The sequence below is a fragment of the Vitis riparia genome, chromosome 11, assembly GCF_004353265.1.
Source record: "Vitis riparia cultivar Riparia Gloire de Montpellier isolate 1030 chromosome 11, EGFV_Vit.rip_1.0, whole genome shotgun sequence".
Taxonomy (NCBI): Eukaryota; Viridiplantae; Streptophyta; class Magnoliopsida; order Vitales; family Vitaceae; genus Vitis; species Vitis riparia.
The window spans coordinates 1,603,264-1,630,283 of NC_048441.1; the positions used below are offsets into that span (position 1 = coordinate 1,603,264).

The window sequence follows — 27,020 nt, forward strand, 5'->3', positions numbered from 1 at the left end:
ATGATAATTGTCATCATTTTGTTTGCACATCCTACATATAATATAAGTCTTGCATTTTTTAAAAGTCCATTTCATTATGTAAATGACTTGATTTAGGTCATCTACTAGATACACATTTAATCAACTTAGAAGGCACAACAATCAGACCATCATAAGGAGGTCACTCATACACATTAAAGATGGGATATAACAAAGGTGCTTAAGTATATTATAGTATGATTATGTATTATAGTAGTGTTGAACAAGTGATCTAAAATCAATTGAATGAAAATGACATACTATTAGAATATGACTACATGAGAATCAATATATAAGTATTTTATCACATATACATGTATGCTCATGTAAGTTGACATGATATGTTCAACCACCACGTGAATATCTATGATCTACTCCCTTTTGTGTAAATCAATGAGAGCAGACAAAATAGAATTGGACAAATAAAGTTCCAAATTAAATCCATGATCAACTTCAATATCATTTACGTGAATACATTAAATTTGGATTTCTATCTTATTTTTTTCACCTTTATATTACATTAATCATATTGAATAAGAAAAGAAGAAGAATTGAAAAGGGAATTTGTTTTACAATACCAATACGACAAGAACATTCCTTTGGTCACGTGACACACCTGATTATTAAATTTGTTTTTGGACAATTTTGCTCCTTTTATCTTCCTCGCTCACATGCAGGCCACGGCCCAAGCAGGAAAGGGAAAGCTGTCGTCTTACATGACACGTCTCCTAACGGCACAGAAATAGTGAAAACACATCGGAAGAATCTCTCTGTGTGCCCCCCTCCCAATGGCAAGCGTCATTCCTCATCGGAAGAAGAACCGCTACGCGATTGTAACTGTTTCCGTCGTTTTATTCTTTCTCATGAGCATACCATTTTTCAGCAAACGAGCTCTTGAACCCACTCTCCATTTCTACTCAGATCTTTACCATTCTCAGCCCCATTCTGTCCATCCCCCAATAATTGTTGATGATGTTTTCGAGGCTGACACAGGTGGGTTTGAGCCATCTGATCCACAACCCACTTGGCAGATTTCAAAAAAGGGCTCAGTCGATTTTGGGTTCATTAACACTGGCGGCAATGACGAGGTTTCTGTAGAAGAGAAGACAAAGCCCTTGTACAAATCGCAATTTGTTACCGACCCAGGAGGGTTGGAGCCGTCAATTCAAGAACCCATTTCACAGATTTCTGAGAACGAGTCGTTCGGTTCTGGGTTCAATGGCAGCGAGGTTTCTGTTGAAGATAAGACAAAACCCATAAAAGAACCGGAATTTGTTAATGACCCAGGAGGGTTGGAGACGTCAATTCAAGAACCCATTTCGCAGATTTCTGAAAACGACTCGGTGGATCCTGGGACCAATGGCAGCGAGGTTGCTGTGGAAGAGAATACACGCCCTATTATTGATAATGAAACTTCGGTTAAAATGGTTGATAATGGCGGTGCTGTCTCAATGTTGAAAAATTGTGATTTATATATGGGAACATGGGTGAAGGATGAAGAATATCCAATTTACAGCCCGGGTTCTTGCCCATATGTTGATGAGGCTTTTAGCTGCCAAGGTAATGGGAGGTCAGACTCCAAGTATCTGAAGTGGCGATGGAAGCCAGATGGGTGTGATCTTCCGAGGTACGAAAATGCTGGGCTCCCATGATTTCATCGTTATACATAATTCTTGGAATTGTTTGTGGTGGTGTTTAGTTTTTTCTATGAGTATTAAATTACTAGTCTTGTTATGGTTGAGTATTGTCTTTGTTTATTTAATATGATGGCTCTGATGGGATCACTGAGTAGACTTTTTCATCGTGACAGCCATTAGACTTCCCCTGGTGGGATATGTTTCTTAAGAATTTTGAAATTCTTTGACATGATGTCACAAAATGTGATTGGAGATTATTTAAATTCCAGTCAGTGTTTGCGTTGGGTATTTTGATAAGGTTGCATTTATAACTTCAGTCAAGTGTCGTTGCCAGTACAGATAAGCATCTTTGTTAATTTTGGGTTTTTCTTTTTTAAATTTTTTTATAGGTAAACAAAGTGAAGTGTGATATAAATAGAGCTCCAAAAGGAGTACACCCAAGTACACAATACACAGGGTATACACGACTACTGCAAAAGGCATAAGCAAAAGGAAAGAGGGACCACACAAACTATAAAGAAAATTGCTTTTCTTTCTTCGATTAGCAAGCTACTCGTTTTCAAACACTCTTCTATTCTCTTCCTTCTAAATTCTTCAAAATGTACAAAGGAGCTGCTTGCCTCGTCATTTTTCATTTTTTACTAATTAAAGAGTCATGACATCTTAAGAGGGTCTCTCTAACTGAGGAAGATAACACACATGTCAAAAAGAAAAAACAACTACTATAAAATCCTTATTGTGTCATAATAAAGGAGGATGTGATAAAAAGATTCTTCCTCGATATGATAAAGGAAACATTTGTTTGCCAATGATCACCCTCTCCTTTGAAGTTGTTCCAAAGTTAATAATTTTTCCCATATCACATCCCAAACAAAGAAGCTTGCCTTATGTGGAATCAAGGAATTCCAAAGAACACCCATTAGGAAAGGAACTAAACTTCCCAGTTATAGGACAAAGTAAAGGAGTTTGATGGAAAAAGCTCTACTCTTAAATCATCCTATCTTCATCGTCCTTATTCATCTCCATCCCTTGCGGTCTTGAAGAGAATGGCTCCACGTTTTCAATCTCCCAATTGTTCAGATGTTTAGAGCAACAAGTATTCCAAAAACCCCTTTCATTTGACCAATCCTATAAATCCGTTACCCACACTTCTTCTTATACAACTATGGCAAATAAAGAAGGGAAAGATACTCATAAAGGCTCATCTCGACAACAATTATCCTTCCAAAACTTTAGCCCCCCTCCCATTGTTCATTGAAGAGGGGACTCTACAACTAAAAAGCTCCTAATCATTCTTGATGGCGTTCCATAACCCAACCTCATACCCATCTCTCACTTCACGAGAACGCCACCCCTTCATCTTCCCAATATTTTTCAAGTGAAGAGAGACACCTAGCCCCTAAGTGCCCCTTCCTCTTATTTGAACAAACAGTTACCCGTTTTACTAAATGTAGTTTTCTCTCTAGAGCCTTGCCTTCCAAAAGGAAATCCTTTTGAATCTACTCCAACCTCTATCTAACTATCCTTGCCATGCGAAAAAAAAAAAAAAAAAGACAAAAGATAGATAGACAAACTAGATAAAGTGCTCTATATTAAAGTGAGTCTTCCCTTCTTGAAGATATGTTATCTTTTCTACAATGCCAATCTTTTATGAGTTTCTCTTCCACCCCATCCCAAGCTGCCATTGATTTAAAAGGGGCTCTCATAGGAAGACCTAAGGAAGTGGATGAAAGATCTCCCACTTTTTGAGAAGCCTTACAAAAAACTAAAGTATCATCAACAAATAACAAATGAAATAATTCCACCCCTTCTCCACGTTTGCCCATCACCATAAACCCTAACAAAAAACCACCCTCCCTATCTTTTTTAAGAAGGCAACTGAATGGTTCCATGTTAACTTAAACAAATAGTGCAATAGAGGTGCCATTAATTAGGATAGAGAGCCTATTTAATTCATCTTATTCACTTTTGACCAAAACCCATCTTATCCAAGACCAAATGCAAGAAGTCCCAATTAGCATGGTTGTAAGTTATCTCGATGTCCTTGCACAACACATCACTGTCATTGCTTTTCAACATAAGTCAATAGTCTCATTAGCTATAATCATTACATCTAGAATTTGTTTTCCCTCCATGAAGACAATTTGGAACTTGGAAACCACTTTATTACCACCTTCTTTACTCAATTGGCCAATACTTGATCTAAAATTTTATAAAAGCCACCCATCTAAAAACAAAAAATGTTGCATTGAGGCTTTTAACAAATCTACCCTGTTCATGGAAGTCTCTAAAAATGCTTATCGTCTTTTTCTTCACAAAGTCCCAATTGAACTGCTGGAACCTCATAAAGAAACCATCCGGGCTTGGAGCTTTGTCCCCATATAGGTTTGAAAAGGCATTGAACAATTCTTCCTCCAAAAATGACACCTCCAATTTTGTTCCTTCTTTCACATCTAAAATGTCAAACTTCATATCAATGATTCCAGGTCTCCATAGGAGATTCTAAAAAGCTTAATCCACCACTTCCTTTATCTCATTCTGTTTTGTTAATCAAATCCCTTTAATTTTAATATGGGCCAAAAAGTTCCTTCTTTTGTTCTCATTAACCATTTTGTGAAAGAACTTAGTATTTTTATTACCTTTCTTTAACCATAACTCCCCTAAGTTTGGATTAACACGCATAATCTTCAATGGTGCCATTTTTTTCTTATCAACAATGGCATATGCAAGATATGGATGTTATTTTTCCCAACCAATTTGGGCCTATGGACTACACAAAAAGGGTAGCCCTCAAAGACTTGATTAAGAAGGGTGTAGATTCCAGGTCCATGGGACAATCATAGAGAGATTTTACCACTTTAACTAGTTAGAACCTTCAGAGAATGTTGTTTCTTTAATAGCTTTGTTAATCCTATATATTCAAATTTTAAATTTTAGAAAATTCTATACCTCATCCTTGAAAATACTGCTCCTATATCGATGTGGTATTAGTAATTTAAGAGCAGCGTGTTCATATTACCAATGCCTTTTGTTGCTATGTTAGAGATTGACTTTTATTATTTCTCTCCTTCTGTTGCAAAAGAAGAGTGAAAATTGAAAATTGTTTCATGTTTGATCAAAAGTTAAATTGTTTCATGCTTGATCAAAAGTTAAGTGTTTTGGTTTTTTAGTTGGAGGATTTCAATCATGTGGGACAAGTTGTCCACTTTGAAGGGAGAATGGAATCAAGTGAGAAGTGAGGAGTTTGGAGAGAATGTTAGTTATCTCATATAAAAAGTTCACACATGGGAGAATATGATATTCAAAGGAAAACTTGAGAATCAAAAAGAATAAGAGCCTATTTGGTTAAATTGTCAAAAAAATTCTCAAATAACAGTTTTTGATAACAATTCTTGAAAACAATGTTCAATTATTTTCTAAAAAAAAAAATTCTATTTGGGAACTTAAATGTGAAAAACAGTTTTCTCGACTTATTATCTATGAAAGTACTATACCGTAATAAACAATGTAAAAGTTATTTTCCATGTTGTCAATTGTTGCTTAATACACTGTAAAAAAAACAACTGAAAACACCTCAAATTTGTTTTAAAAAATAACCTGTTTTCAAAACAGATTCCCAAAGAACTGTCTTCTATTAGAAGTTTGTCAAATGTGTTTTTTGAGTTACATAACAGTTTTCTGTTCAAAAGAATAGAAAACTGTTTTCTAGAATAGTTTCCAAACAAGGCCTAATCTTCAATTCTTTTTTCTTATGTGTTGCAAAAATGAAGCCTCTCGTGGTGCTCTTGAAAAATAATTCCCATTAATTAGCATATCACAATGTAAGAGTTTTTTTTATTTTTTTATTTTTATATGGGGAGATGTGTTTGATATACGTAGTCTTCTATTCCTCTCATTCTAGATGAAATGCATTCTATATGTGTCAACCTTATCTTGGTGAATCTCCGAATCCAGCAGCCAAACCAAAATCCTCAAACAAGTTCAAATATACTTGGTGGTGGGAGAGCCAAAACCACTGAGGTATTCCAAGCTCATATTGCCCCTCTGACCTTGCTCTTGGGCATGCATATCAACATTAGGGTGCTATCTTGGTGGCCTCTTTGAGAAACATTGACACCAACCTTGGTCATGGAAGTGAGGTACTTCCATCCTTGGACCTAAAGGTGCCATCTCCACCCAGAGATGAAGTTGGAGAACCTTATTGGCAGACTCCACAGGTGAGTACCAACATATAGTAAGCATTCGAAGTGCTTAGGTATCCATGCCCCCATATTTCAATACTTGGGCAGGAAGAGGCATGGTGATTGATACATGATGTACTCATTCAGAGATAGAGGACATTCAGTGCCTGTGATAGTGGACATCTGCTTAGTTTATGTGGCATTGGATCAAAGGACTGCTGGAGCATTTTATTTGTTTAGGTTATTTGATGTTTATGTACCACAAACTAGACATGTAGCATACAGTGATTGAGCCATGTGGAGAATGCCAAAATAAGATACTAACATTATGTTTTGAAACTCTTTCTTAGTCAACTGCAAGTTATTAATCTCTGTTGTGCACTTATTGAATGTCTTCTTTCCTCCTCATGTATCCTCCAACAATTCTCATTATTGCTCTTTATCTAGGACAGATGCTGTCTATTGTGATAAATTTTCTAGATTCATGCATTGGATGAGAATACATAGTTTGTCAGCTACATAGGGTTTTACCTATGCCTCTAGGCTTCTCAAACCTTGCAAAAGCTTCTTATGTCTTCTGCCTTACCTTTACCTTTAACTCTTATGTGAGCTCATTGAGCTGTCTTACCTCTTTCCCTTAGCTTCTGTCAAGCAATGCTTAGGCCTCTCACCTCTTTTGTTTACCCCTTTCTACTCTCTTCCAATCCTCATGCTTTGCTGGTTCCTTTTGTCTCTTCCCTTTAGCGTATTTGGAGCTTTGTTGAGACCTCTTCCCTCTTTCAAACTTCTCTTCAGCTCATCCTAAGTCCCTTCCTTCTTCTTTTTAGCTTTTCTCAAGCTCAGCTGGGGCCTTTTACCTCTGCTTGTTTAATTCTTTTCTTTTGGAGCTCAAAAGAAATCAAGACCTAGCCCAGACAGTTCTCTTGTGCAAGGGTCCAACCTCTTTCCATACAACTTCTCAGTTTCCTGGGCCCCCACAGCTCTCTCTAAGCTTTTACCCTACAGCTTCCTATGAGTCTCAAGGGTTTGATCTCTTCCCCTACAATTTTTTTAAGCTTCTGAGGGGCTAGCTCTTCCTCTGAAGCTGTTTTTGAGCATCCAAGGGTCCCATATCTTGTCGTACAGTTTCATATGAGTTTTCAATGGTCCAACCTCTTCCTCTACTGTTCTCTTTTAACTTTGGAGGTCTCACATCTTCCCTTACAGCTTAGTTTGACCTTTTGGTTGTCTAACCTCTTCCCGTGAAGCTCTCTATGAGTTTCTAAGGGTCTACTCTCTTCCCTGACAACTCTCTCTAAGCTTACAGGTCTAAGCTCTTCTTCTATTGCACTTTCTGAGCTTCCTCTAAGATTCTTCTGCTACAGCTCTCTCTGAGCTTCTTAGGGTCTCACTTCATCCTGACATCTCTACAAGCTTCCGAGTGTATTGCTGCTTCCCACAACTCTTTGACGTTCTGGGGATTTAACATCATCCCTTCAGCTCTTCCTGAGGTTCTCATTCTTCTCTCCTCCCTGTCAATGAGGTTTTAATTGATGATAATTCTATTCAAATTTGAATATTCAATAAGCCACTGCTGGATTTATAACCACATTCAGAAAATGTTATCTACATTCCTAATGAGTGAATATTAGAATATAAATATGAGAGGGAATACAGACATTTTGAACATCCATAATGTTGGAAAGTTCCATTTGATTACTTGCATAGTGCAAGGGAGTTGACTTCATTTGATAACAACTCTAAAATTCACCATCTCCTTGGGAAATGATTAGAAAGAAAGCACAAGAGGACTAGTAAAGGAGCTCTTCTGCTGACCTGAAAATCTGTTGGCTATGCCCTTTTATATAGATACCGTCATGTAATTGATTTTTTAGAGGGGGCTGCATATCAATATGATGAACTTAGTTAAACCTTTTTTTGAGAGGCATCAAACAAAAAATATGTGATGTAGAGAAGATGATTGTTGAACTTCAAACAATTGAGATGAAATGCAACTGCCTTTTTTTCCAAATAACGTAATCAGCTGTCTTTTTTCCAAATAACTTAATCAGCTGCCTTTTTTTTTCAGTATCCTTCCATGCTAGGGAGCTTACAACATTTTGACCAATCTACCTTGCCATTTCCCATTTGATTGTATACACCTGGGTGATTTTGGTGGTTGGATTGATGGATTCCAAGAACCTTTGTTCCTTGATTGTTATAGTTGTGATTATCACCATAAGCATGTGTTGAATATAATGAATTTATAGTGTACAATCTTTCCTTTTTAATATAGGTCACATGTATGGTAGTTAGGACTCCTAGCCTTGTATATATATATTTTCTCAATTGTAAGTAGACACAATGAATGAGAATCAAGGTTTTCTTCTCTCTCTCTCTTAACATGGTATCAGAGCCAAGGGAGAAAACCTAATTCTTTCCAGTTTCCTCGTGTCATCAATTCTGGGAAACCTTCCTGTGACCGTGTTTCATTCCGGTCACCTTCCCCAGACCCCAAAGCTTTCCGGTCGGTCGAATTGTCGTCAGAAAACGCTTTCCGATCGGTCGAATCGTCGTCAGAAAACATTCACCGCCGCCGACTTTTCCGGCGACGTCTTTTTCCCACATCGCAAGGAGCGCCTGGAGGAGATCTCCAATTTTTCCCAAAGCACCGGAGCCAAAAAACCACCCACGCACCGGCCATGCGCGTTTTTCCGGCAGGCGACTGCATCTTACGCGCCAGCGCGTGAGGGCGCGTGAGCCACTTTCCGACAACGCGTTTCCTCCTCCAACCTCGCCTGACGCCAACTAGCCACCCTTCATACCTGTTTCTGCCATCCGAGCCCTGCACGTGCCTCTTTTGGGGTTCTTTTGCCTCCGCCAGCCCTCCGAACAGTTTTTCCGGCGTCTTCCGGCTATTTTTTCTCAACCCCAATCCCTGCACGTGCCTTGGGAAGTGTTCTTCTACCTTTCCGGTGGTGCCACGGTTGTTTTTCTTTTCCATTTGGTCTCTCACACGGGTGATTCTTCAGCCGCATCTGAAGCCGTATTAGGGCTCTTTTCGATCCAAATATACTTCATTCTCCAAATAAGTGGATATGGCTACTAAAACTTCCATTTTTTCCTCTGTTATATCTGGATCTTCTATGATTACTTCGGAGAAATTGGTTGGCAGTGAAAATTATCTTTTTTGGTCTGCCTCTGTTGAACTTTGGTTTATGGGACAAGGATATGAGGATCACTTGGTTACATAGGAGGCAGATATCCCTGAGGTTGAGCGCGTACAGTGGAGAAAGATAGATGCCCAGTTATGTAGTGTATTATGGCAATCCATTGATCCCAAAATCCTTCTTCATCTTCGGGCCTACAAAACTTGTTTTAAATTTTGGACTCAGGCCAAAGGATTATACACGAATGATATCCAGCGTCTTTATAAGGTGGCTTCTGCTATTGTCCATATCAGCCAACAAGACTTGGATCTATCTACTTATATTGGCCAGATTGCCTCTCTTAAGGAGGAGTTATTGACTGTGATGCCTCTTACTCCTGATGTTGGGGCTCAACAAACACAACTTGATAAGTTCTTCATGGTCCTTACTCTTATTGGCCTCCGTCCGGATCTTGAGTCTGTCCGCGATCAAATTCTTGGTAGTTCATCAGTTCCATCCTTGGATGATGTGTTTGCTCGCCTTCTTCGTATCTCGTCCACTCGGACTTTGCCATCTGATAGCATTTCAGATTTTTCTGTATTAGTTTCTCACACTACCTCTCGAGGAGGACGCAGTGGTAACTGAGGTAGAGGCCAACGTCCTCATTGCACCTATTGTAATAAACTTGGCCACACTCGTGATCGTTGCTATTAGTTACATGGACGGCCTCCTTGCACTGCCCATGTGGCCCAGTCGTCTGATTCTCAGCTGCCTCAGCCTTCGAGCTCCTCCGCACCTCAGGCATCTCAGGCTTCTATTGCCTTTATTGCCCAACCTGGTAATGCTTCTGCCGGCCTTACCCACACATCTTCTCTTGGACCCTGGATTCTAGATTCTGGAGCTTCTGATCACCTATCTGGTAATAAGGATCTTTTCTCCTCTATTACTACTACCTCTGATTTACCTACTGTTACCTTAGCTAATGGTTCTCAAACTGTAGCTAAAGGTATTGGTTTGACCCTTCCTCTACCTTCTCCACCTCTCACTTCTGTCCTTTATACTCCTGAATGTCCTTTTAATCTTATTTCCATCAGCAAAATCACTCGTACTCTTAATTGCTCTATTACCTTTTCTGATAAATTTGTGACCTTGCAAGACCGGAGTACGGGGAAGACGATTGGCATAGGACGTGAGTCTCAAGGCCTCTATCATCTCACCTCGGATTCATCTCCTACAGTTTGCATTTCCACTGAGGCTCCCTCCTCATTCACAGTCGTTTGGGCCACCCTAGTCTCTCCAAGTTCCAGAAGATGGTCCCTCGTTTTTCCACTTTGTCGTCGCTTTCGTGTGAGTCATGTCAGCTTGGGAAACATACCCGTGTCTTGTTCCCAAAGCGTTTGAATAATCGGGCAAAGTCTCCTTTTGAGCTTGTCCACACTGATGTTTGGGGTCCTTGTCGAACTGCGTTTACTTTAGGATTTCAGTATTTTGTCATTTTCATTGATGACTATTCTCGATGTACTTGGTTATTTTTAATGAAAAATCGAGCTGAGTTATTCTCTATTTTCCAGAAATTTTATGCTGAAATCCAGACCCAGTTCAATATTTCTATTCGTGTGTTACGCAGTGATAATGCAAGGGAATATTTTTTAGCTCCATTTACTTCATTTATGTCTCATAATGGGATTCTTCATCAGTCTTCTTGTGCTCATACTCCTCAACAAAATGGGGTAGCTGAACGCAAGAATCGACATCTTGTTGAGACAGCTCGTACTATCCTCCTCCATAGTAATGTTCCTTTTCGTTTTTGGGGGGACGTTGTTCTTACCGCTTGTTATTTAATTAATCGTATGCCCTCCTCTGTTTTACATGATCAGATTCCTCATTTGCTTCTCTTCCCTGACCAACCACTTTATTTCCTTCCTCCTCGTGTCTTTGGTTGTACTTGTTTTGTTCATATTCTCACTCCTGGACAGGACAAGCTTTCCGTCAAAGCCATGAAGTGCCTCTTCTTGGGATATTCCAGACTTCAGAAGGGTTATCGCTGTTATTCCCTTGAGACTCATCGATACTTTATCTCCGCTGATGTCACTTTCTTTGAGGACTCACCATTCTTTTCCACCACTTCTGAGTTTCTTCCTGTTTCTGAAGTCTTGCCCCTTCCCATTGTCTCCCCATCTGATGTTGTGCCTCCTCGACCACTTCAGGTTTATCATCGTCGCCCTCGTGTCACTGCTCCTCTCCCTTTTGCTGAGGCACCTGCTGACTCACTTCCTATCCCTTCGGCTTCTCCTGCCCCGGCTCTGCCTTCTTCTGATGATTTACCCATTGCTATTCGGAAAGGTACTCGCTCTACTCGTAATCCTCATCCTATTTACAATTTTTTGAGTTATCATTGATTATTTTCACCCTATTCTGCTTTTGTTTCTGCTATATCCTCTGTTTCTCTTCCAAAGAGCACCTATGAAGTTCTTTCCCATCCAGGCTAGCGACAGGCAATGGTGGATGAAATGGATGCTCTGCACTCTAATGGCACTTGGGATCTTGTTGTTTTACCCTCTGGTGAATCTACAGTTGGCTGTCGTTGGGTCTATACAGTTAAGGTTGGTCCTGATGGTCAGGTTGATCGCCTTAAGGCCCGCTTAGTTGCTAAAGGCTATACTCAGGTTTATGGTTCTGATTATGGTGACACATTCTCCCCTGTTGCCAAGATTGCTTCTGTCCGCTTGCTTCTCTCCATGGCTGCTATGTGTTCTTGGCCTCTTTATCAGTTGGATATTAAAAATGCCTTCTTTCATGGTGATCTTGCTGAGGAAGTTTATATGGAGCAACCTCTTGGTTTTGTTGCTCAGGGGGAGTCTGGTTTAGTGTGCAGGTTATGCCGTTCTCTATATGGCTTGAAACAATCTCCTCGAGCATGATTTGGCCGTTTCAGTTCTGTTGTTCAAGAGTTTGGCATGCTTTGCAGTACAACAGACCATTCAGTTTTCTATCATCATAACTCCTTGGGGCAGTGTATTTATCTGGTTGTTTATGTAGACGACATCGTCATTACAAGCAGTGATCAGGATGGTATTCAGAAACTAAAGCAACATCTTTTTACCCACTTTTAGACCAAAGACTTGGGGAAACTCAAGTATTTCTTGGGAATTGAGATAGCTCAATCCAGTTCCGGTGTGGTCCTTTCCCAAAGGAAGTATGCTTTAGACATCCTGGAAGAAACTGGTATGTTAGACTGTAAACCGATAGACACACCTATGGATCCGAATGTCAAACTTATACCAGGACAGGGGGAGCCTTTAGTAGGAGATATCGACGGCTCGTAGGTAAATTGAACTATCTTACCATTACTCGTCCAAACATTTCTTTTCCTGTGAGTGTTGTTAGTCAATTCCTACAGTCACCATGTGATAGCCATTGGGATGCCGTAATCCGCATTCTTCGATATATCAAAAGTACACCAGGCCAAGGTGTGTTGTACGAGAACAGAGGTCATACTCAGGTTGTTGGTTACACAGATGCAGATTGGGTTGGCTCACTCACAGATAGACGTTCCACTTCAGGGTACTGTGTTTTTATTGGAGGTGATCTAATATCTTGGAAGAGTAAGAAACAAGATGTAGCGGCCAGATCTAGTGCTGAAGCTGAGTATCGAGCTATGGCTTTGGCAACATGTGAACTCATATGGTTGAGACATCTTCTTCGAGAGTTGAGATTTGGAAAGGATGAACAGATGAAACTCATCTGTGATAATCAGGCCGCATTACATATTGCATCCAATCCAGTCTTTCATGAAAGGACCAAACATATTGAAGTTGACTGTCACTTCATTAGAGAGAAGATCACATCAGGATGTGTTGCTACAAGTTTTGTTAATTCAAATGATCAACTAGCAGACATCTTCACTAAATCTCTCAGAGGTCCTAGAATTAAATACATTTGTAACAAGCTTGGTGTATATGACATATATGCTCCAGCTTGAGGGGGAGTGTTGAATATAATGAATTTATAGTGTACAATCTTTCCTTTTTAATATAGGTCACATGTATGGTAGTTAGGACTCCTAGCCTTGTATATATATATTTTCTCAATTGTAAGTAGACACAATGAATGAGAATCAAGGTTTTCTTCTCTCTCTCTCTTAACAGCATGAAATTCGTAAATTGGCCAAGTGACTACAACCAACAACAAGGAATAAAGTACTAAAAGCACTTCTATTAGTTTTTTTTTTTTTTTTTTTTTATAACTTTTGAATCATGTGTTTGGGGCCCAGTTACAAATATTTCTCTGGAGATGTTGGGAGCTAGCCAAAGCAATTCTAAAGTTAATGATGTGATGGATGATAATAATTTAAACATTCAAGTCAGATCTTAGAAAATCCATCTGAACCTGTGAACCCACCAGGCAAAGGTAGGTTGGCTTGAACTTACACATCAAACCTATTTATTATTTGAAATATGATTCGATGTACTTCTACAATTTTCAAATGTTTCTTGAACAGGAATGGATTGCTGGGGCTTGGTAGTTTTAGAGGAGTCTGTACTTATGCTTCATGTGTGTGCTGTGATGAATATAATGTTTGGATGCCGAGGGGATTACTGAATTTTAATTATCTACATTAGCATCAACCTTTTTACTGCATTTGTTTAACTTCCAGCTTTTTCTTTATCATGTGAAACTTACTCCCTAGACTACATTTTGAAACCATGATGAAGTTTTGCCTCGTCTTCAATTTGAGTGAATTTATTGGGAACATATTCTTTTCTGCTTTCGTTTTCACTCGTAGGTTTAATGCAACAGACTTCTTGGTGAGACTTAGAGGTAAGAGGCTGATGCTGGTTGGAGACTCCATGAACCGGAATCAGTTTGAGTCACTCTTATGCCTCCTCCATGAAGGACTGCCTGATAAGAGTAGAATGTATGAGATCCATGGCCACAAGATAACCAAGGGAAGAGGCTACTTTGTCTTCAACTTTGCGGTAACTACTTTGTCCTCTCTTATTGTTTTCTTAGGTTAATCCAAATACCAGATCACAAGTATTTTGAATCTTTTTAGGTTACACCTTCTCTTGTGTACTGTATTAAAAGAAACTATGTTCTTGTAATTGTTGCTTTCAAACAATGTGTCTCTTTTGTTTGCCTAGAGATAAGAAAATTGGTAGGTTTTGTGTATTCCTGAAGGAACCTTTGACCTCCTTTTGGTTACAATACAAGCTTGGTCTATGAGGAGCAGATAACAGCATTTACTATGTCAGTTTTGCATCTAACACTAAATTAATGTTTTTGTTCCATGAAATTCATTGTGATCTATGTCAATTGTCAGCAGCATATCACAAAAAATTGCATCTGGTCTCCTTAGGATCAACAACTTTAGTGTGGGTGGTATCATAGAATGACAGGCACTTTGTAATCACCCACGCTTTTAAACTGCTTGGGCAGGACTATAACTGTACAGTTGAGTTTGTGAGATCACACTTCCTTGTGAGGGAAGGAACCCGCATCAATGGGCAGGGAAACTCAAATCCAACTCTATCAATAGATCGAATTGACAAGTCAGCTGGCCGATGGAAGCGGGCGGACATTCTTGTCTTCAATACTGGACACTGGTGGACTCATGGCAAGACTGCTAGGGGGTATGTCTGGTGTATTCTCTCTTTTTATTTATTTATCAATAAGCAATATATGTATAGCAAAGAGGAGCTAAAGAAGCAACTCACAGAGTTACAGTATAGATCAACTCACCCCCTTACAAAAGGACCCAAAACACTAGGAAAGCACAAAAAAACCCTCTCCCTTAACGCATACACACCCATTCTATAAAATCTATTAAGGTTGAGTTTATCCACAATTTGGTTTCCGACCAAAGTAAATACACAAAATAAATTTTCAGCTTTTGAATGGACAGCACCCCTTCCTCAAAAACAATAGAATTCCTAGCCTTCCAAATAACCCAAAACAAGCATAACGGTCCCATTTGCCACACTACCTTCCTCTTCTTGCCCACAAAAGAGCCTCTCCAGCCTATGAGGGTTTCCTTTACCGAATGCGGAAAAACCCAAGAAACTCCAAAAAAAGAGAGTAGCAATGTCCACACCTCCCTTGTTCTTTCACAATGAAGAAGGAGGTGCTCAATCGAGACTCCCCACACTTTTGGCACAGAAAACACCTATTTTCCAAAGCCCAACCCCTCTTTTGCAATCGGTCTAATGTTAAAACTCTACCCCACGAAGCCTCCCACGCAAAGAAGCTTATTTTGGGCTGTGCACAGGACATCCAAATAATCTTTTAAGGGAAAGAAGCAAAAGACACCGGCTGCAACGCCCTATACAAGGATTTTACCAAAAAAAACCCCATCCTTTGATTCCATTTTTTTTTTTGATCGATATGTATGTGTTTCTTTATTTTTGATCTATAGGTCGAAACAGGATGCATTTTCTGTCATTCCATTCAGAAAAGCAAGTTCTTTGCTTTCTTTGGTATAATAAAAAAAAAAAAATCCTGAAATGGGATCAGAACATCCTTGTCACAGCATAAAAACTGATAATTTTTGTTAAAATAACTTTAAACTTCTCAAAATATTGGAAAGGTTGAACGTGTTAACCTAATTTGCCTTGTTTAATGGATTCTGCAATAATATTACCTTTTAGCAATGCTGTGGGCATGCTGATACACTGAATAATGTAGGCTTACTTTTCCTTGATATGTTCTCCATCAAAATGAAATGAGCATTGTAGACAAACTGACACACACGACTGGTTGATACAGGAAAAATTACTATAAAGAAGGTGATGTTGTTTATCCCAAGTTTGATGCAGTTGAAGCTTATAGAAGATCCCTGAGAACCTGGGGAAGGTGGATTGATAAAAATGTGAATCCAGCCAAGCAGTTGGTCTTCTATCGTGGATATTCATCTGCCCATTTCAGGTACTATATGCACAAGCTCAAGTTAGTCACTCTTCTAACTGAGCTCAATCTCTCTCTCTCTCTCTCTCTCTACATTTGGTTTCTAAAGGCCAAACAATATGATTGTTAAAAAAAAAAGCCTGAAATATGGAGCCTGGAACCATGTGGTGTAGGTTGCATGTATCACTTCCACCACCCTATCTAGTCTCATTCATTATGAAAACAAGAGAAAAGAAAATTGAAAGATTATGTCCTTGAAAAGCCTTGAGGCTAACCTAGAGACCTTCAACTGATTCATTAGCATAATAATTTCTTGTTTTAAACTCTTCACAACAGAGGTGGAGACTGGGACTCAGGCGGTGCATGTAATGGGGAGACTGAACCGATCTTGAGTGGGGCCTTCCTCAATAACTACCCTTTGAAGATGAAGATAGTAGAGGAGGTGATCCAGGAAATGCAGGTTCCAGTCATACTATTAAACGTGACAAGGCTGACCAATTTCCGCAAAGATGGCCACCCATCCGTTTATGGAAAGAACATTACAGAAGGGAAAAGGGTTTCTACCAGGAAGCAAGATTGCAGCCATTGGTGCCTCCCTGGGGTCCCTGATGCATGGAATGAGCTGATTTACACCACCATTATTCATCAATCATCCTCTACCAGCTAAATCCAAATCAAGTTATTTTTTATTTTCATCTTTTGGAAAGATTTTTTTTTTTTTTTTTTTTTGTTATGCTGATATGTATATCTCCATGCCACACAGAAATGTATCCTAAAAATGAAGTTCTGTAATTTGGGAATCATGTAATTGTAATGCTGCAAAAGAATTTTGGTTTCTGAATGTGTTGGTATGGTGGTTCCAGAAAATATGAACCAGAAACTGATGTTGGTTCATATTTTCATATTCCTTACAATTCTATAGGTTCTGTAGGTTCGAGTTTTGATATTTTTTATCTGTTTATTAGATTGTAGTCTTCAGTTTTGAGTTGGTATCACCTGATCTTCAGGGCACAAAGGACTGGAATCACTCTTCTAGGGCTCTATGCACAAAGAACATTTATATTATGCATAAGCCTATGTTACCTTTATCAAGAATAAATGGAAAAAATTATTATTCATATATGAATAATATAATTTTATTCATAAAAACAAGTCACAACTGTTAATAAAATAGCAGGCTTCACAATTTAACATATCGTGTTTCATCTTAGTGTAGTCAAGATCAAGACCATGAAGGAATTTTAGAAATCTTTCCTGAATCCCAATATCAAGGAATAATGGTTGATAAACAATCAATCCCTGAGCCCATCCCTTTGCATTCTTAAACAATCAATTCCTAATCCCTTTGAACAATTCATAGAAATCATTTAGGCAATGTTTGGTTTCAAAAATTATTATTACCAAAATCAAAACTCATTTTTGGAAGGATCTTGATTGTTGTCATTGACAGTCGATCTTTGTTCCTCGTCAAAATTGTGGATGCAATGCATGGAGTTCTTCCATGGGTGGTTCTTATCTTTAATTTTTATTTATTATTTATTTATTCCTTGTTAATTACCAGCTCATTGTCTATACGATTATATCAATATTCTATTGCTTGCCGAGAAGTTTCCAGTTTCCACGGTTTCCAGCTTATCCCCAGCAATTGTGGCAACAAGAAAGCATCCCATAGCCGTCTCCAAGGAAGACATTTGTCTCTGTCCCATCCTTTCTCTCTTCATCTCCGTCTCTACCAAGGAAAACAAACTCCGCGTCTTCCAAAGTCCAAATTCCATCGATTATTCCCATGCTCCACCCTCATTCTCTATCTCACTGTTTCCCAAGTCACCAAAGAACAAGAAAAAAAAAAAAAAGGAAAAAAAGAAGGAAAGATAGGAAGATAGAAAGAGGAAATGGTGGCTGCCATTTGTTGAAGCTACTGCACCTTTCGCCACTGCACCCAACATCAGTGCTGTGCTTGATAGTTGAGGATGCCTCGCCTCCTAGCAGAAGGTATGTGATGATCCAGTTATTCAGCATTTCAAGTTGTAATTTTAGCTCAAAGGGTTGATGGGTTCACTTTATTTTTTAGTATTCTGTTATGATTTTGTTATTCATAATTTTGAGGTTGTAGTTTTGGTCCAAGGGGTTGATGGGTTCACTTTCTTTTTCAGTAATCAATTTGGGCTAAGGTTTTTCGTTTTGTCTGATTGTTTCTGTTTGAATGGTGAATGATTCAGTGGGACTTGGGTGGAGTAATGCCTTCCAACTGATTGTGTAAAGTGCCCAAAGAGGAGTGAATGTTGAATAGTGATAAAGTTTATGAAGTTGAATCCTCATGACTAACAAGGCATTAGAAAAGCATTAAGAACCTGGCAAACAAAAATATGAACCAAGAAAGGCCTAGCTGCAGATACCCCATTTAGATCCTGATTATTAATTGATAAATCACATTTTTGTGTCCAATTACAATCATTTGGAACAAACACGATCCTAGCTAATAAATGATATTCACCTTTCCAGCCTGATGATAACAATTGGGTGAAACCAAGAATGGTTCTTATTACTTGATTTCCTGCCAACTTGCAACCTTGAAGTGGGTGGTCTATGTGGGTACACCAATTTGTGGATCTCCAGTGTTGATCTTTTCCTTCTTTGTATTTTGCTTTGTTGATTTTATCCTTGGTATGACATGGGGGTTCTTTTTATAAAGTTGTTACAGTTCATCATATATTTTCTTGAGTTGACCTTAAAAAGTTTGAGCAATTGTGGATTAATGCATGATTTTGACAAGGGAAAGCTTGCAACTTTGTTAGGCCAGCCTTGATTATATATGTAAAGCTTTTATGGATCACATAAAGTGGACTGGTAATCAGGAGGATATCAACTTGAGTCTTCCTGAGTTGAACAGTACAGTTCTCAGTAAATTTTGCTATATTTTGATTTCTTAAATTATTTGCTTTTGGGGAAAGAGAGGTAGAAAGAGGGTTCTGAAAATGGCTTGTTGAGTTTGATTATTACTTTTGGTTTAAAAGTTGCCACCAAATGATTAAGCAATTAAGGCAGGTAGGATACCAGCAGTTTGGCACTTCTTCAGACCCATGGAATGCTGCAAGTTATCCCTGTCCTTGTTATACCTATCCTATGTTCTGTCTCACTTTTGAGCCAGGGGATATCCTTCTTTTGATCCACCCTGGTGGACTCCAATAGGTTTGAGCTGCCTGTTTGGTTTGAGAAAGTGGGACAACCAGATCCATTGCCAGAAGAAGTAGTTGTAGTTAGGCAACTTTGCAAAATATTTTCCTTGTCACCCTTTTAGCAGCATTCTTTAAGAAAGCACTGGAATTTTTAGTGGTCAATAAGTTTCAATAATAAATGTTATATGTTATTAATAAAATTGCCTGATATGGTTCTCAAAATGAATTGACAATGTAGAAATATGTTTGGAATATATAATGTTAAAAGTAATGTTGTCATGTTTTCCATTATTTGGAAAGGCTTAGATCAATTCCCCTTGGTTTTTCCATCCCTTCTTGGCACTCCCTCTAGCCACTATGTTTTTAGTTGTAAAGTTGCTATTGGTGAATCATGCATTTGTAATCATCTTCCATCATAGTCGAGCTGATCTCTTCTATTTCATGTTTTGAATTCTAATTAAATTCTTTACCTCCTCAACTTGTTTGAAAATTTCGCTTGAACCCCTCTCTTGTATCATCAAGTGGATGAGGTGGAGATCTGGCTTCCATTTTATCCATGATTGAACATCATCCATTTGTTGGATTTTCTCCCTGGAGTGTATGGCTTCTTGCTCACCATAGAAGGCACTGAAGCATAAAGTAATTTTCTTTGTCAGATTTTCTTAAGAAAAAACCTATATCCCTTTACATAGCCCCACTAGGTAGGTTACATAGGGTTAAATTTTTTGGAGCCAAGTAAATAAGGATATTACTTTTGGAGGACAAAACCTGAGGAGAGGAAAGAACTAAGCAGGCTACAAAAGAGGACAAGGACGAAGGTATTGCCTTTCTAATAACTTAAGTTTAATACTCAAAACCTTTAAAGCAGCTCTGAAAACTCCAAATAGCCAAAAAAAATTTCATTAGGGCAAATGAAAATTTGGTGAAATTTATGATACCTTTTGATTGTTTGAATTCACTTGTAAGGAGCATATCGATTGTTCAGCCATAAGTTAGCAGATTCCAGCTTAACTTCTTAGCCCCTTGTTTTTTTTTTTGGTTGACAATATATCTTGGTTCATCTCTTAATTTCCTTAAGTTCTTAACTTTAGACTGTTTACAAAAGGTTTTTTGTCAACAGTATAACTATGTAGACATAGAAGTGTCTAAATTCAAGGGAGGACAGCAGAATAAAAGTGAAGGAGATGGCAATCTATCAGAAACTCTCTGAAAGGTGTCATAGTTCCAGAATTCTTGGAGAATCAAGAAATTAAGCTTTCCAACTAGAGGCCTTCAACTGATGCAAGTTCATTGCTCTTCGTGGCCACCATATAGACATATTTATAAGGGCTTTCAGAATGATAGCTTATTGGGGCCACCATATAGATGTATTTATAAGGGCTTTCAGAATGATAGCTTATTGGGGCTTCAAACTCATGAGCCAATTGATGCTACATGGGTAACCAGTTTAATCTTTTGGTGGGAAATACAGTGACATCAACATATACACTGCAGATGGTAGTGGCCATCCCTTCCTCTTAATCTGCTCCAAAATAGAGCAGTGTTCTGATTATTCTTGCCTAGAAGGCCTCCAAATCTTGCTGTCAACCAAGAACCTTCAATCATCCTATATATTCAATTGGTGGTATAGGATTAATTTTGGGATTTCATACAAAACCATCATGTTAATTCTTAACCATCATTTTTATTTCAATGTGCTTCAGTCTTGGCTTCTCCTTGATCATATAAGTTAAGGGTGTAAATTGTGATAGATGTGGCTATGGAGTGCTGGAACTAAAACTGAAGCACAGATACTACTTTATCATTCTGCTATCCTTTTTCATTCAATATGTATTTGTCTAGAATTATCCTTTGCAAGTGCATGTAGATTAAAAAGCTCAATATCAAAGCCTCAAAAGATCACACAGTAATTTCTGGCATCAATAACAAAGAGGAAGATCGCCTTTTATATTAGCAGATTTAAACAAATCATTATGCCCAACCTCTCTTAAAACATTTTATGAAATCTGGTTTTTAAACGTAAGGCATTTAGCATTCATACTAGGTGGATATCAACCTATAAACTGACAGTAGGATCAATATGTTGGTGTGTCTAATGAAACTCAAGTGGGGACTCTATACTTGATAGCGTATATAATTATTATTTTACAGACTAATAAACTTAACATTTTTCTTGAGGAACCAAAATATTCTCATGTTATCTAATTAATAACATTTATAAGACATTATTTGTGTGCGTGTGGGAAGTAATTTTGATTTTTATGGAGTGTCCAACTCGAAACTTGTCTTTTTCGTTTCCATATTTTACTCTAGCTTTTCAGTTCAATAAAATAGTTGTTTTTTATTATTTATTAATGCAGTGACCTCACCATCACTCTCTAAACTACAAATGTCAGGCTGCCGATCACCGCATCATTCTCCAGCTTTATTCTTTTTCCTAGTAGCAGCAGTTGTGCTTCTAATATTTCTGATTCTCATTTTAGTCTCATGGAAAGTTAAAAATTTAGCAGAGCTGAAGAAGTTGGTTACACAAACTAAAACGCTTCAAGGTAGTAAAATGGATCTAGTATAAGATTTTATTTTTATTTTTTTTATAGGCTAAAAGATTGATGAGACCTCAAGACTAATTTTCATTTTTGTTGCAGAAGCCAAAGATTTTTGTAGTGGAAATCTTCGAACAGTAAGCCAATTTGACTTGCGCTCATTAAAGAAGGCCACAAAGAACTTTCACCCCAGTAATCTTCTAGGAAGAGGTGGATTTGGGCCTGTTTATCGGGTACTAATGCTGAATCTAAGAAACCTGATTTAACAAAGTTTCTTAGTTATACTGGAGAAAATCTTTAACTTGAGCATCAAATCTCTGTAACCAACTCAAATTTCTTCAAAATAAAATATCAAAACCAACAATAAGTGGATTTCTCTAAATATTCGGTGGTGTTGAGTAAGGAATTTTCAGAAAACCATTCCTGGGATTTGACGATTATGCTCAAGTATTTTGTTTATTAATTAGGATACTTTCTAACATATTCCATCTTTTGATAGGGAAAATTAAGAGATGGAAAGTTGGTGGCTGTAAAGAAATTATCTCTTGACAAGTCCCAGCAAGGAGAAGCAGAGTTCCTTGCAGAGGTGAAGATGATCACAAGCATCCAACACAAGAATTTGGTTCGTCTTCTTGGATGTTGCTCAGATGGGCCTCAAAGGTTGCTTGTGTATGAATACATGAAAAATAGGAGCTTGGACCTCATCATATATGGTACAACTTCTCTATCTTTCTCTCTGCTTGTCCTTTTTATCTAGTTCTTTATTTCCTGAAGATATGATTATGGAGTACAATACAATTACTCTCCTTCTTAAGCACAAGAAACCCGGGGAGATTTCTCCCTGCATGACATATTTCCTTTTTTCTTATTTTTTGATTTATTTTTGGTGAAGGTGGAAAGACTACATTTGTACTGTTGATTGTGCTTTACTGTTGCATTATATTAGGATACTCCTTCCATCCACTATACTGGCTCTTTTTGTGGTTTCTTCATCTTGTGGGAAAGTTGTAATTGGGAAAGGAGCTTATTAATGATGTTGGTTGACATGTCCATTACTATGATTGTATTTTTCTTTTTCATTTTGTCTCTTTTGTTGAAATATTTGAATATATGAGACAGTGGCAGCATATGTAGCCTATTTCCCTAGAATAATCTCCAATACTAAGAGATAAAGGAAGCCATTTCCGGTTTTGGATAGTTTATATTTTTAACAAAACTGATTATCATTTTTTTGTGATGCAAGCACTATTCCAGATGGACATGCCTTGAAATGCAGCCGAAATTCTGAATTGGTCTTCATGATGGAGGCATTTTATGTGCCTACTTTTGAGTGGTGGAGGTTGGTGCTTTAGTAGGTTATGAGCTGGGGAGAGGAGATGAGAGAAATAGGGAATGAGGTTGCTTCTCATTTGTTGTATGTGAGGCAAACCGGATGAAGTTGAGGCATCTTTCAAGTGTACCATTTTTCTCTTTTTCCTTTTTTTTTTTTTAAGGTGATGTTGCACTAGGAATAAATTTGTAGAAGGGTGTTGTTTTCCCATTTAAATATTTGGGAGGGGTGCCTTATAGCTAGCAGTTTACTTGGGATGTGAATTTATTTGTGTCTGCCTTTTGGTTCCTATTTAGAGTGATTTTAGTTTGTAATTCTGTTGTAGAGTAGTTTGAGAGAAGGTTGGTTGGTTGGTTGGGAAATGTATTTATCTGAAGGGGGTGGCTGACTTTGATTAAAGCATTCTTCTTAGCTTATTAGCTTCATCTCTATATTTGTAATTCTGTTTTCAATAATGGTAAGATCAGAGAAGCTCTAAAATTCCTTTTGCATTTTTTGCCCTGAAAGGGCTTTTAGGAGGAGTTCAAATTTCATCTGGTTTGGTGGAAAAGTGTGCAAAACAAAAAATGGTGGTCTTAGTCCTAGGCACCTAGGTTTGTTTCTTAAAGCTCTGCAGGTTAAATGGTAGTGGGGGTTCACCAGAGAGAGATAGAAACTTCAAAGAATAGGCGGTGGATAATTGCATGGGGAGGGAGAAGGAAGGGGGGAGAGGGGCTTTTAAAGGAAGTTAGAAGGTCTCATCCAGTCAGGCTTTGAAAAAGACTAGGAAAGATTGATTGAGTCAATCTGGCATGTTTCCTCTGTAGTAGACTGGTAGGGATTGGATCAGAGTGAGGCTCTGATGGGATACCTGGCGTGGAGAGGTGTTGCTAAAGGATGTCTTTCATCATCTTTTAGGAACATAATTGTGTCGCTGAAGGGGGGGTGACCTTTTTAGAACCCTTGTTTTCTTCTATCTTTCATGATTCATACTTTGAATTGGTGGAGGCCTTTCATGTCTTTATATATTTTCATGATCAATGATCATAGAGGAGCCCCTTAGTACTGTGTAGATGGCCTAGTTTACTTGTATGTGTTAGGCATTCATCCAATCATGTTTTGGCTATTAATTCCCAGTTGTTGGCACAGGCAGCACATAAGGAAGAGGAAAACAGAGGGAGGCATCATCCCTTTACTTTGGAATTTGGACCATATTAATGGAGTGGGATTGGAGTTCCACACATGATGAGTTGTTGGTTCTGAAACTCGAACTGACAAGGGATGAATTCTCTGTTTGATTTTCCCAACAGAGTGAATCATTAGGGTTGTTTTTATTTTTGTTTGTTTTTTGCTCTTTCTAATCCTTGTACACTGCATGAACACGTATGCACCCTGTTATGTTGTTTTTGGTTGATTTCGTTGCTCATGGAAATATGAAGTTTTGGTTTGGATGAATTCTAGTCTCAATAAAAGATTATCCTTAATACTAAAGGCAGCCAAATTGATTAGATATTGGCTTGGTTCCAAATACTAATTTTGAGTTGTTCTGTTTCACAGAAAGAAATGATCAGTTCCTGAATTGGAATACTCGATTCCAAATAATACTTGGTATTGCTCGAGGATTGCAGTACCTACATGAAGATTCACACCTGAGAATTGTTCACAGAGATATCAAAGCAAGCAACATTCTTCTTGATGACAGATTTCAACCAAGGATTGGAGATTTTGGGCTGGCTAGGTTCTTCCCAGAGGACGAGGCTTATCTCAGCACTGCCTTTGCTGGAACTCTGTAAGCCATTTTCTTACTACAACTATTCAAAGAAGCTTTATCTCATGGAAGATGATTGATAAGTAGTTGTTGCATATGGAAAAATACCCAGAGAGAAATATGGAAAAATTAGTTCGGGTCAGTCATGTACTTATCTAGAAAACTACTTAGAAGCAAAGGGGAAAAACAGGGAAAAAGAATCTCTTTGGAAAGCAAAAGTTTTCCTTTTTGCCTCACCCCTATCACAATCACCACCACCACCACTAGTGTCCATCTCCATCATTTTGTTGATTGCATGGCACTATGACCACCGGTATAGTTATTATCACACAACAGTTCAGCACAATCTAGAGAGGTGCCTCTGTAACCACCTTCACCAATCTATAAATCAATGGCATTCCCGTTAATACATTGTAGCCACCACCACCATCTCTTCCTCAACAATTTCCATCCATGTCTCCATCAAAAACCACTGTATTGCTATAGATACTGTAACAGAAACCGCCACCAGTGCTAGTATCACAATACACACATTTATTCTCTCTGCCTTGCCCTCTCACAGATACACACAGCAAGTTATCCTATGCAGCAAAAAACTGAATGTAAAAATTTTCCTCTTGCTCAGAAAATTTTCCTGCCCAAGTCATTCAACATTTTCTGATGTGGGAGTGACTTATTTCTGTATTTGCTGTGAGGTTTATCAGCTTCACATTCAGTTACACATCCATACTATGCTTATCATTCTCATCATAGTTTTATTTCTTGTGCTGTGGTTATCTGTTCGAGATTTACTCTTTCTCTCTGCTTTCTTCTCCAGAGGTTATACAGCACCTGAATATGCCATTAGAGGAGAATTGTCTGAAAAGGCTGACATCTACAGCTTTGGAGTTTTGGTACTTGAAATCATCGGCTGCAGGAAAAACACCGATCGTACTTTATCATCAGAAATGCAATATCTCCCTGAATATGTAAGCCATCAATCTTTAGGCAAGATTTACTTATTTATTTGTATATTGTTAGTTTATGTGCATAGCTTGTGTTAAGCCACTAAATACACCTAGAAGCTTAAACTGTTAAGTGATGAGCCAACAACATATAAATCAAACCAATTAACTCCAATGACATTAGCCTTAACGCCCTGCCTTATATGCAGCTTCTTCTCCCACATGAATTTAATAAACAGGGGAACAAGCAATGCTATGCAAATAGCATTAACGGATTGAAACCTTGTAATTGGTCTTTATTTGTCTTTTTTCATAATAGGCTTGGAAGCTATATGAGAAGTCCAGGGTGATTGATCTGGTAGATCCAAGAATTCAAGAAGACGGGTTTGTGGAGAACCCTGTGTTGCAAGTAAACCATGTGTTGCAAGTAATCCATGTGGCCTTGTTTTGTCTTCAACCTTATGCAAACTTGAGACCGCCAATGTCAGAGGTCGTAGCAGTGTTAACATGCAGAGCTGATATGGTTGGAACACCCATGAAACCGGCCTTTTTGGACCGCAAGCAGGACAAGAACATCTCTTCGGATACTATTTCAGAGGCTTTCCCTTCTCCTCTGCACAGTGATTCTCCTTCCTCATCTCAACAGCCAAAGATTTCAGAGGTTTTCCCTTCTCCTCTGCACAGTGATTCTCCTTCCTCATCTCAACAGCCAAAGATTTCAGAGGCTTTCCCTTCTCCTCTGCACGGTGATTCTCCTTCCTCATCTCAACAGCCAAAGTGAGGCCACTTCGCACTTCCCATCTTAATATAGCTCCTACGATTTGAGTCTGATTCCAACTTCCCTCTGGTTTCTTGCGGCTAGTGCTAGTTTCCTTTCCCATGTCAACACAGAAAAAGGATTGAGACCCACCATATGATGTCAAGGGCATACTCTGTTCTGTTGGCTCTTCTTTCTTTTTCAATGTAATATGGTGAGATTATAATCCAACTTGGAAGAAGCTGAAAACAACAGCAAGGGACGACTCTGACCAATCCATATTTATAACTTCTGCAGAAATAGCTGAAGATTTTCCTGTTCAAAATTCATTGGGTGATCATTTCATCAAAATTCTAGTTAGAAATGTAGACATGTTCAAAAACGGTTGCAGGGTATCTATTCTTTTTGTGGTTGCAGTCTGTGAGATTTCGTCCTGTTGTCTTTACTTTTGTGAAGTTTTGCATGATATGCTGTATGAGAATCTATCATGTATCTTCAAGAGAACAAAAAATAAACTTTCCCTTGGCACAAGAGTTTGAAATTATTATCGATACCTCGTTCTATGCTTGTTGCTAATATAATTACTTCAGTCTTTGGTATCGAAAAACACTTTTCTGTATCATATGGCATGCCCTCGTCGAATTTTGATTGGACAC

General features: G+C 38.4%; 2 protein-coding genes across 4 annotated transcripts; both read left to right on the plus strand.

Annotated features, from left to right (window-relative positions):
* Window positions 1-695: 695 nt before the first annotated feature.
* On the plus strand, window positions 696-16,845 carry LOC117925115 (protein trichome birefringence-like 5). Its single transcript, XM_034843981.1, has 5 exons — window positions 696-1,645; window positions 13,751-13,943; window positions 14,404-14,597; window positions 15,730-15,888; window positions 16,204-16,845. Exons 1-5 carry the CDS (start codon window positions 807-809, stop codon window positions 16,532-16,534), a joined length of 1,716 nt encoding a protein of 571 aa, XP_034699872.1. The 5' UTR covers window positions 696-806; the 3' UTR covers window positions 16,535-16,845.
* A 285-nt stretch (window positions 16,846-17,130) lies between these two features.
* On the plus strand, window positions 17,131-26,973 carry LOC117925116 (cold-responsive protein kinase 1-like). Of its 3 annotated transcripts, XM_034843984.1 has the most exons (8): window positions 17,131-17,859; window positions 21,404-21,592; window positions 21,689-21,819; window positions 22,086-22,299; window positions 24,453-24,684; window positions 25,481-25,631; window positions 25,927-26,268; window positions 26,332-26,973. In XM_034843984.1, the coding sequence occupies exons 1-8, from the start codon at window positions 17,838-17,840 to the stop codon at window positions 26,386-26,388; spliced, it is 1,338 nt and encodes a 445-aa protein (XP_034699875.1). In that variant the 5' UTR covers window positions 17,131-17,837; the 3' UTR covers window positions 26,389-26,973. The 3 variants fall into 3 exon arrangements, with proteins under 3 accessions (XP_034699875.1, XP_034699873.1, XP_034699874.1); XM_034843982.1 differs by having other exon boundaries at window positions 17,142-17,859; window positions 25,927-26,925; XM_034843983.1 differs by having other exon boundaries at window positions 17,145-17,859; window positions 21,440-21,592; window positions 25,927-26,925.
* The last annotated feature ends 47 nt before the right edge of the window (window positions 26,974-27,020 follow it).